This window comes from Suillus subaureus (assembly GCF_016647635.1).
Source record: "Suillus subaureus strain MN1 chromosome Unknown BJ212scaffold_563, whole genome shotgun sequence".
In the NCBI taxonomy this organism is placed as follows: Eukaryota; Fungi; Basidiomycota; class Agaricomycetes; order Boletales; family Suillaceae; genus Suillus; species Suillus subaureus.
Genome location: NW_024539119.1, coordinates 1 through 10,824, shown reverse-complemented (window position 1 = coordinate 10,824; position 10,824 = coordinate 1). Strand labels below are relative to the sequence as shown.

At 49.2% G+C, this 10,824-nt stretch overlaps 4 protein-coding genes across 4 annotated transcripts; 2 read left to right on the top strand and 2 right to left on the bottom strand.

Annotated features, from left to right (window-relative positions):
* Positions 1–5,346: 5,346 nt before the first annotated feature.
* Positions 5,347–5,982, top strand: BJ212DRAFT_886546 (uncharacterized protein). The gene has a single exon (XM_041344273.1). The coding sequence runs from the start codon at positions 5,589–5,591 to the stop codon at positions 5,949–5,951; it is 363 nt and encodes a 120-aa protein (XP_041184851.1). The 5' UTR covers positions 5,347–5,588; the 3' UTR covers positions 5,952–5,982.
* A 3,030-nt stretch (positions 5,983–9,012) lies between these two features.
* Positions 9,013–10,043, bottom strand: BJ212DRAFT_1544527 (uncharacterized protein). Its single transcript, XM_041341864.1, has 2 exons — positions 9,796–10,043; positions 9,013–9,740 (listed from the first exon to the last, which is right to left on the bottom strand). The coding sequence occupies exon 2, from the start codon at positions 9,544–9,546 to the stop codon at positions 9,256–9,258; it is 291 nt and encodes a 96-aa protein (XP_041184849.1). The 5' UTR covers positions 9,547–9,740; positions 9,796–10,043; the 3' UTR covers positions 9,013–9,255.
* Positions 9,476–10,033, bottom strand: BJ212DRAFT_1418714 (uncharacterized protein). Its single transcript, XM_041337597.1, has 2 exons — positions 9,796–10,033; positions 9,476–9,740 (listed from the first exon to the last, which is right to left on the bottom strand). Exons 1-2 carry the CDS (start codon positions 9,812–9,814, stop codon positions 9,565–9,567), a joined length of 195 nt encoding a protein of 64 aa, XP_041184850.1. The 5' UTR covers positions 9,815–10,033; the 3' UTR covers positions 9,476–9,564.
* A 407-nt stretch (positions 10,044–10,450) lies between the features above and the next one.
* BJ212DRAFT_1490891 (uncharacterized protein) lies at positions 10,451–10,698 on the top strand (the record flags this gene model as incomplete). Its single annotated transcript, XM_041341476.1, has 2 exons — positions 10,451–10,564; positions 10,621–10,698. The coding sequence occupies 2 exons, from the start codon at positions 10,451–10,453 to the stop codon at positions 10,696–10,698; spliced, it is 192 nt and encodes a 63-aa protein (XP_041184848.1).
* Positions 10,699–10,824: the final 126 nt, after the last annotated feature.

The following is a 10,824-nucleotide window of genomic DNA, read 5'->3' as shown; positions in this document are numbered from 1 at the left end:
TCCAGAGGTCTGGAGCTCAGGGGTAAATCCATAGCAGAGCTAATCCTGCTGAGGTGTGGAGCACACAGTGAAAGGGGATCTGGGCATGAGTTGGATGTGGGGTCCAGAAATAGGCCCAGAAGGCGTGGGAATATTATAGGATCTAGGTCTGGCATACAGGATATGACAGTATGCAACATGTGAATTTTTCACTACACAAATCACCAAGTATCAAGTGATGAGACTCAAAACCCAAAACTCAAGAACCAAAAACCAAAAACCAAATCTTGAAAAAATGTATATAACATGAAATTTTTTTATTTCATTACACAATTCACTGAGTGTCAAGTGCTGAAACCTGAAGCCCAAAACTTGAGACTTGAAACCCAAAACTCAAAAACTGAACACCACAAACCAAATCTCAAGACTCAAAAACTGAATCTCAAAAAAATGTAATAACATGAAATTTTTTATTTCATTACACAATTCACCAAGTGTCAAGTGCCAAAACCTGAAACCTGGACATATGTTTTGTAGTACCAGAGACCACCAAAACCTGAAACCCAGTACTACTGACTTCTGAGTGTTGGGACTCAGGACTTGGTAGTCAATATAGGCAAATGATAATGAAAAAATGAAAGTTGTAGTCAAGTCAAGGTGAGTGTCTTGGTAGTCTGTCCTTGTCATTGGGTATCATTTGACCAAGATATAAGCTGAAGAATCTGAAACATCAGTGATAATGAAAAAAAAATGAAAATCATTATTATGCTTCACTTCCTTAATGAGAGTTTTAGTCCAAGTCTATGTGAGTGTATTGGTGGTCCTACTGAGTGTTGGTACTCAAGACTTGGGAATCAGTACTTGGTACCCAGAATCAGTAGTTCCATACCTCTAGATGTCCTGTCCTTTGTATCTCTGGATGTCCTGTCCTCCATACCTCTGGACACCTGTCCTCCTGTCCCCCATACTTCCAGACCTCCAGACATGCTGTCCTCCTGTCCTCCAGACCTCCTACCTTTCCATCCTGTTTCCTGTAGAGATATTACCTTGGGGTCTCTCCACTTCCTGTGCAGTGGGAACTCCTCCAAGTATTTCCTGTACTCCTCCAGAACTCTCCCATGCTCCTCTGGATGTTTCCCATGCTCCTCCAGAAGTTCTCCCACACTCCACCAGAGTAGCCAGCCTCCGGAAGTCCTTCAGACTTCATCTGAAATGAAGGGCACATACTTGGGTAAGGGGCACAGCATATGAGCTGAGGCCAAGCCCCTCTGAGTCAGTCTCTCTCTCCCTTGAGCATGGTTCTTAACACATTGCCTTTTTCTTCAGCATAGTGGTATATAGTAGTAGGGAGAGGATACCACTGTGTTTTGAACAGGTATGAATGCTCATCTTAGAAGAGTGAGTCTGAGTTCAAGTTGCTGGTATGTTGGGTATTCATTATCTCTTGATTATTGATTATCACACTGATGTCACACTGAGCCTGGGCTTACAAATCAAAATTCTCAAGTTAGTTCAGGTTAATTTGGCCAAATGTGCATATCCAAACAGACTCAAATTTAGTAATGCATTTCTTTGATTATTTCCCTTTATTTCAAGGTCTGAAGGGTTTGCTACAGTGGTTGAAGAATATTTACCAATGTTTTCTGCCAGCCACTGTGGAGAGAGAACAAGGGATAAGGTTTGGGCTACATATGGAAAGTTCAATGTGCACGTGATTTATTATTTTATTTTCTCGCACTGATGCAGCCCTCTTCTCTTGACACTGCGGTTGGGAAGGAACCTGACATCGACTCAAAAGTTAGCCAACCATTAATTACGTAGGCCAAAACCCATCATAAGCGCTTGTATTATCTTGGCCGGAAACTTCCATAGACATTCAAACTCCGACTGAACAAGGCAGTTGTCCCGCTGAGTCCGTTGCGCGGTTAACGCCAGCCGGCGCGACCAGAGGATGAATGTAAGCTTCGTCAAGCCATCCATACACACGTAACTAACAGTATGCAGAATCTCCTCAGGACACTCACCGAGAGCCAGGTTAGGCCCTCGCCTGACCTTAGGCTACTTCTGAGTGCTGTCAAGGACGCACGCGTGAGTCTTGTTGTTCCGTGCTGTGCTAAAGCAGAAATAATGCATTAAAATCATTCTAGCGCCAAAGCTTCGATGCCAAGGTATCAGAACCATTCTATGACTCCCTTGAGGGACTGCTTCATGATCTGCGTACAGTGACCATGGTGTGTGCATGCGGATCAACGCTATCTTACCCCGCTGACATCATACACAGGATAATCACGACGCGGAGGCGTTCCTTAAGCCAGTTGCAAAATCCGATGTTCCGACTACTACGATGGTGCGCGCACATATCCCGTCTCAACATATCTTGTCTCATACCATCTAGTGATCGTAAACCCCATGGACCTTCAAACCATGCTCAAGAAGGTCAAATCAAAGCAATACAAGTCCAAGCGCGAGTTTGCAGATGATCTAGATCTGATATGGTCAAACTGTTTCACCTACAATGCGACTGAGGTATGTATCACCGTCGTGAAAACGCGTGGTGAGGCCCACTGTGCCGCGCAGGACCACCCTCTCCGCCAGTGCGCAATGCGCCTCAAGAAAAAAGCCGATAGACTACTGAAGAACATCACTGACCGCAAGGAACGAATCGACCCTCCCTTACCTGCTGCTTTATCCCAGCCTTCGCATTCCGCTTCTCCCGTCCCAATGAGACCTAACGCGACGGCACGGCCCAAGATTAATGGCACGGCATATGCTCACAGACGATCTCCGTCATTGACCGCAACACAAACTACCATCACCCCAAAGCAGCGCATGGATCTCCCCTTTGCCGATTCTCCTGCGCTTGAGCGTACGCCACACGGTATGGCCGCGTTCCATGTACTCGAGTCAGAAGCTGGTCCATCAAGCATCCCGAATGGATACAGCTCATCTGCTTCTACAAATGATTATGATAGCGAAGCAGACGAAGGTGTTAATGTCAATAGATAACGACTCGGGGGAGAAACGCAAGCTGTGAGCCTCGCCTTTTTGTTCCTTTACCAATGCATCTTCCGTACATTGATCGGCAAATACTGATTGCGGTACCTCTTCGCTTATTCGATGCAGAAACGGTTCATCTTACCGTCCTCGTAAACGCGTACGTCTAAGCCCTGCTCCCTTTGCGCCTATTCCCACGGCAGACGACCCGAATTCGACTTGGTGGTCCTCTGTTCAGTCCGACTTATTCCTCGCCAATGGACTTCCAGCCCTTCCCCAGCCTTTTGCTGCATCGACCCTCTATCCGCAATCCCAGCCATACACTCATCACAATTTGCAAGGCCCCGCAAGCGACGGAAACTCCGCCCTCAGTCCCTAGCAAAATACAGGGACAGAGATACTCCCGCACCCAACACCCTCCTCAGTATCATGAACATGAACATTAAAACTCTTAAACGGGTCCGACGTACGCATGCTAAGTTTGCCGCGCTCAACCTAAACACAGAAGAGGGTGGTATGGGTGATGAGCCGCCAGATCTGGGGGAAGAAGGCATGGTTGATGAGGTGATAGATGAGCGGCCGTGGCGAGCGAGATATGCTGGCCTTAGACAAGTGAAGGGACCGGTGGAACTAGAAGTTGGTGAGAAGAACGCGGACGAATGTCTGAAATGGATGAATCGGAAGGTGCTAGAGCATGAAGGATTTCAAGGTGCGTTCCATGCTCTTCTTTCATCATCATTTTGTTTGGTGTAATAGGCAGCTAGAGGCTAGCGTACTTACTTTCACTATATGTCCAGGGACGTCAAGCGCTGCACTGGATGTGATGGCGGGGGTGACGTCTGAGTATTTCCTCAATGTTGGTCGAACGCTACGATTCATGTGCGACAAGTATGCGAAGAGCATGACGCCAGAGGTACGTCTCACCTTTTCTCTCCCATTGTTAACCTGGAACTCACTGGTAGTGTTATAGGAAATCATCCTGCATACACTCTTCGAGAGTGGAGTGACGAGGATTCAAGATCTTGAGCGGTACATCAAGGACGACGTCGTCCGGCACGGTTCGCGCCTTATTGACCTCGAGAAGAAGCTTGTTGGAGCGTATCGCGAAGCTGTCAGTCTTTCCTTCCTTTTACTCATTAGTCAACATCCCTTGTACTCACCATATGCACAGACACAGGTAGAAGTTCTTGACGACGATGCGCTTTTCGCTGGCGAGGATGACGAAGAGGACGAGAGTGCGTTTGTTATGGGTGGATTTTCTGACTCACTTGGTGATGACTTTCTCGGGTTACGGGAGCTTGGCATTGCTGCGGAATTGGGGCTATCGAGTCTCACTATCCCAAAGAAGTTACTCAAAGGGAAATCACGGGGAGCGGCAGGGGCTGCCATCGAGTACGTCTTATCCATCCAGTCTCACGATTTCTCGTCTAATTTTATTCCGCTCTCAGGGCAAAACCCAAAGAACCGCCACCGCCATATCCACCACCGCCTTCGCTACTTCCTATCACGAGCAAGAATGTGGGCGATCAGATCGGGCTATTGCGTCCCTACTTTCATATGCGGCTTGCAGCACTCGCACCTCCCGGCACCTTCCAAGGTCTCCCTTACCTCCCACCTGGCCCTCAATTTGGCTTACTTCCTCACCCTGGTGCTATACCATTACCTTTTGGACCAAGTTCGTCAGGCGAGTTCACACGCGTCATCACGATTGCAGACGATGCACCCGCACCTGCGCAGGCGAAGCTTGGACCTTTGGGTCAGGTACTCAAGACAGGTGCTGCTGCAGGGACTGTCAAGAAGAAGAACAAAGCGAAGGAGCCGGTGCTAATGTCAATGCCCGATATGTCGGATGCCGTTCCAGTGGAACCGATGCGCGCATTCAGTGGGCTTGGGGTGGAGGGAAGAGATGTTGGTGGCGCTGGAGCTGGAGCTGGCGGTGGTAGCACTAATGGATTAGGTGGGGGGACCAATGGAGCAGGGGGTGGGGGGACCTTGGGTATAGCGGGAGGAAGCAAGAAGAAACCGGGTCCGCAAGCGCAAGGGCAGGGAAGGGCGATGGAGCTTCCGCCTGTCATTACTGCGAGCGCGTGAGACGTGCGGGTCTTGCTATTACATACATACTTACACTTTATATTCGCATGGTCATTGCTGTCCGTACTATGCATTTGTGGATCATACACTATACCTGTAGCATTATTCTATGTATTGCACTGGACGTTGGATTCGTACGTGGGTCGTGTGGTCTTGGAACGCTGAAGAATCCTTTTAGTTGGAGGTTGAACATCAGATCTCAAATTGCAAGAGGTGTGCACTGGACATAACACATACGCCTATGTCGCATTTCCGGGACTAAACTTAAATCGAAGCAATGGCGTCGGCCCCCCGAAAGTGACAGTGCGCAGTGATATTCATTCCTGCAATAGCTATTACTGTGCGACAATGAATTTCCTCGTCACGATCCGCTACTTGCTCATCAAGATGTCGTGAATACACCACTGGCACGCGCATCTTGGCGCATTAATGTCTGGGATTCTCGTTCATTGCTCTGGATTCTGCTCTGGCCTTTCAGATTTTGCACAACGATCTCCGTCCCAGTCACCATCCCATTTTCATTCATGTCGATTGTTCCGAGTCGTTGGTTCTGTGTAGGCAATTCTGCCTCTTCCTGCATCATATTATTCCTGACAGTTTATGCGCACCTCAGGACGACGAGCTCTGCCGATTGTAGTGCCCGAAGGATCTCGCATCTACATGCATTGTGTATTTCAGCTGTTATCTTTTGCACTTGCCTCATTGCGGAGCCTGGGGCCTCTCTGCAATATCTATTTGGTGAATTGGTTCTGGGGTTGGACTTCGTTACTTTCTCTCCTGCGACGAGGACCAACTCAAATGTCTGTCTGGGTAACGTTCATATCCTTTGTTCATGTTACTTTGTCTATGGTACTATAAATATTATGATTTCGTACGGCGTGCTGTAAATACTCAAGCAACATATGAATGGACAACGGTGGGACAGCGTGGCGTGTCGCATCTTAATATCTTCACCGTGGCTGAGATGACCCTGGAGTCCGGAGAGGATGTTCCTGTATTCGTGAGTCAGGCCTTGATGTTGTGAGTCTAGAGAACGTTGGAAACACCCACCATCGCAAGTTTCTGGCCTTCTGATAAAATAGCGAGACAAGACTGTAGATCCTTCAAACTCCACTGTCTTTCGAGCCAGGAGAGGAGATTATGATTCCAGAAGGATTTGAATAGATGGGCAAGCTTCCCGTCCCACGGATTTGGAGCTCGCGAGAGATGGTTAGCCCAGTTTTGACATGCATAATTGAGGGCATTGGAGGCTGATTGACTGTGTGTGCATGCTTCATATGTGAAAGTTGAAAAAGCTTTCATAGCATGGATGATCTCCATGTCTGGTGGGTAACTTTGTGATAATGCAGAGGTGGAATGATCCTGGTGCCTTAATGCCAGGAATGTCAGGAACATCAAGAAATCAGGCAGGGACTTGAGAAGCTAGATTGCTTGAAAAGCTGGCTGCAAAGGCAGTTCTGGGGCAATTGTGTACTCCCTGATTGCTTCTAAATTGCTCAAAAATTCTTTGACAGTCACCCAGATAGTCTTCAAATGCCATGCTTGACCATATGGTGTTTGGAGCCAGTCCTGGCCACCCTGGGTCTGCAACCAGTCTCAGCCATATGTCTGCAGCCAGTCTTTCCCACCCTGGGTCTGTAGCCAGTCTTGCCCGCCTGAGGTTGGCAGCCAGTCTTGACCGCCTGTGTCCTGCAGCCAATTTCTCCCACTTTGGGTCTGCAACCAGTCCCACCCTCCATGGTACTGCATCCACTCTTGCCCATCAAGGGTCTGCAACCAATGTAGGCTGCCAGGAACCTTCAGCCAGGCTCCCTCATCTGAGGTCTGTAGTTGGTCTCCCCTGTTGGGGGGTGGTTGTGAGGATCGCTGAGATACAGAGGATAGCAGTGAAGGCTGGGGGATTGAGGGAAAAGTGCGGGACCACTGCTGACCACTTAGGGTCTGCAGCCACTCTCACCTGGGCCCAGGCTTGGCCTGCAGCCACTTCAACTCAGCCTGCATCCACTGTTCCCCCTGCTCAGTCTGCAGCCACTCTCACCCCTGCTCAGTCCATGGCCACTCTTGCCCCTGCTCAGTCCACAGCCACTCTTGCCCCTGCTTGGTCTGCAGCCACTCTTGCCCCTGTTTGGTCTGGAGCCACTCTCGCCCTTGCTCGGTCTGCAGCCACCCTTGCCCGTGCCCAGTTGGCAGCCACTCTCACTCGACCTTAGTCCGCAGCCATTCTTGCCTGTCCCTGGTCCACAGCCACTCTCGCCCATCCTCTGTCTGTAACTGGTGACTCATGCATATGGTCTGCAGCCAGTTTCTCACCTTCAATGGAATGTCCCAGTCTTGCCTGTGAGTCTCCATCCAGTCTCACCCATGAGTCTCCATCCAGACTTGCCCACCCAGAGTCTTCATCCAAGCTCTCCCATCTACAATTTGCAGCCAGTCTCTCCCACCTGGGGTCTGCAACCAGCTATTCCCAAACACAGTCTGTATCCAGACTTGCCCACCTGGGGTCTGCAGCCAGGCTTTGCCATCTGCAGTTTGCAGCCACTGTCCCCCACCTGGGGTCTGCAGCCAGATACTCCTGCCCACAGTCTGCAGCCAGTCTCTATGGTCCCCAGCTTTCAACCAGTTTCACCCACCCATGGTCTTCAGCCAACCATGCCTGCTCAAAGTGTTCAGCCAATCTTGCCTGCCTGAGGTCTTCAGCCAATCCTACCTGCCCAGGGTTTCCAGCCAGTCTTGTATGCCCAGTGTCTCCAGCCAAATTCATCCGTGCTTGGTCAGTAGCCACTCCCGCACACCTGGCATTTGCAGCCACTGTTGTCCACCTTGAGTCTCCACCTAGTCTTTCATGTCTTCAGTCTGCAGCCAGTCTCATCCATACTGGGTCTGTAGCCAGTCTAGCCTGGCCTGAGCTTGTAGCCAGTTTAACCCACCCTGGATCCACACCCAAACTTTCATGGCTGGAGTCTGCAACCAGTCCAGCCCACCTGGGGTCTGCAACCAGTCCTTCCCCCCTGGGTCAGTAACCAGTCTCTCCCATTGTTGGTCAGCATCCAATCATTCCCTCCCTGAGTCTGCAACCAGGCATACCCATCTGGGGTCTCTAGCCAGAACTGCAACTCCAAGCCACAATGTCCACGAACCCATAGCAGACCTATGAGAACTTGCAGTGGCCCTGGTGGCTGGACAATGAAGGATAATGAGTTTTTCAAATTCTTGGGGTCCTGGGATTGCATAGCTTGGCTGTGCTTCTTCAATTCTGAAAGCACAACTAGGAGGGCAGTGCCATCTGGAAGGTCTCTCATCATCAAGCGGAAAGAAGAAAGAGCGAGTAGGGAGTGCAGTGATGTGATGTATTGTACCTGATGGAGGCTGCAGTTTGAGCACTGAGAAACATAGTCACAAATGGACAAGTGATAGATATCTATGGGGAGACTGCTGTCAGTGGGAACATTTATGACAGATTGTAGCTGCATCAGTACTGTCTTGACATCCCTGCCATGGCCAGGGCCAAGAAGCTTTGAGATCTGCAACATTGGAAATGGGTCTGTGAGGGCAGCAATGACAGACAAGTGCAGATATGCTAGTGTTGGGTCAGCACATGTGGAGAGGATGCAGTTGTAGAGCTTGTACACCTCCATTCCTGGTAACATTTCACTCATTAGCTCGAGCATGAGCTGAAGTTGATCACAGGGATCATGGTTTCGATCATCAATGAATTTCATCATCGTAGACGCAACAATAAAATGTCTCCCCACTTGGCTTGCCAGCTGTGCAAGTTGATTGGCCAATGGCTGTGGGAAGTCTGGATAGTGACTTCCCTTCTCTGAATGAGTGCTGCAAAAAAATGTAGATGTCATTGTCAACATCTGCACCATCTAACGAGATGGTGGTAGCAACACCCTTCCCAAAGGTCTTCACTAGTATTTCACACAGAAGCAGGCGCATCTCTTCAGCCTGCATAGCTTTGCGGATATGCTCTTTCAAGCGACTTGTGAGCAGAATGTGGACAATGGGCAGATCAGGTTCACGAAGAGCTTCGCCAAGCAGGGAGATGACATCAGCTAACTCGTTTTCAGAGGTAGGTTCATCAAAGGATTTGGATTCAAGTGATTCAGGTGTGCATTCATCAAGGGCATCAATAACAAACACCAAAGGCAGACAGTCATGAAGTCTGGGGAAAAGATTCTGGAGAGGTCAGAGAAACAATGCCTCCATCTGATCCCAAAGAGACTTGTCAGGATCTAGCAGGGTGGGATTTTCAATGATGGCTCTGTTCACGTCCCCCCAGATGCTGGAAAAATTGCAGGCAAGCCGGTAGGCAAGCATCACAAAGAAATAGCCAGTGGTGCAGCATTTCATGTGCTTGTGCAAGAAAAAGAATGTTCCCCTGAGCCATTTTTCTTTCCTTGCCCCCTCTGTCATTTTCAGATCTCTCATCTTTTCAGCTACAGTGAATGCAACAGCAGACTTTCCAACACCCACCATGCCATGCAGCCATATAAGTCAATTCTTCTCTTTCTTGTCCAAGAACCCATAAATGTAGTCAAAGAGGTCTACCCAAGTCCCTTTTAGACATTTTGGATGGGGCTGGTGTTCACAGGAGTCACACTCAGCACCCTTGACAGCAACCTGGGAAAACCTCTCCCAAGTTCCTTCAATTGATCGAAGATTGCCACAAACTGTTGATGAGGTTAAGGTTAGAATGTGAAAGAGATCAGAGATGTGAATACTGACATTGATCCTGGTAACTCATTATGAAAGATTGATGATAAGACACGATTGGCAAGTTTTGGAATAGAAAGATCAGCACTGGTGTTCAAGAATCAACAGTTTGGTTAGGTTAGACATCATATGCCAGTTATCTCGAGGAAAGACGTATGAAAACGCTAATCGAAAAAATCTAAGCTGCAACTTGAGGGAAGGATAAGTTGTGAAATCGCAAGTTTATCCGATGGTGACAGTTTGAGCAAAGATTAAGCGCTAAGCTGTGAAGCAGCTGTGGAGTATTTAACGGAAATTGATTCCAGTAAGTACTTGCTGTGCGTGCTGTCACATGATGGCGTACAGCCAGCACTGGGCGCGCGCTCAATTGCCAAGTCAGGCGCTGCCGCCGTCAGGAAGCAAGTGGCACTTTTCAATTTACAGAACGGCCATCACGATGCCTTCTGCGAGCTTCTATGCGTTCGCTCCGTGCTGTTCCCTCCTTGCGTTTTCCAGGCCTTCTCCTTGCTAACCTAATGTGATCTAGAGTGACAAGTGCAAGGCATACAAGCGCAGGGGCTGGCGTTCTACCATGATTTAAGGACGAGGATTCCAACCGTCACAACAGAACAGCAGCACTCCTCTCCAATTCCTCAACACTCACCAACTACCTACTCCCAATACCAACATGACTGACGTTCTTGGTGTTCTCGTCATCGCCCGTAATGGTGACCGCACAGAGTACTACCAGGACCCCAAGACCTATGAGAGCTCCTACACTGAAAGCACTGCTCTTGGTGTTGTAAGTCACTTGTATGCGGCTTGTAACTTCCCTAGCTAATGCAGCCTGCACTACAGGTCCAGTCTCACCAGCTCGGATCCTTCCTTCGCTCACCTACATGTCCTCGTCTTCTCCTTCATACATCGCGAACATGAAAACCGACCTGTAGACACCCATGAGGTCCACGTCCATGCCAAGGCTGGCGGTGAGGGTACCGTGATATTTGACTCTGCTGTCGCCCTCCTCCAGGGTCTTTTCCCTCCCAACCCTGCCAACAGGAT

Bases quoted from the DNA above. Each gene is read 5' to 3' on its own strand.
- BJ212DRAFT_886546 (XM_041344273.1), top strand. From the start codon at position 5,589: ATGTCGATTGTTCCGAGTCGTTGGTTCTGTGTAGGCAATTCTGCCTCT.
- BJ212DRAFT_1544527 (XM_041341864.1), bottom strand. From the start codon at position 9,546: ATGGTGGGTGTTGGAAAGTCTGCTGTTGCATTCACTGTAGCTGAAAAG.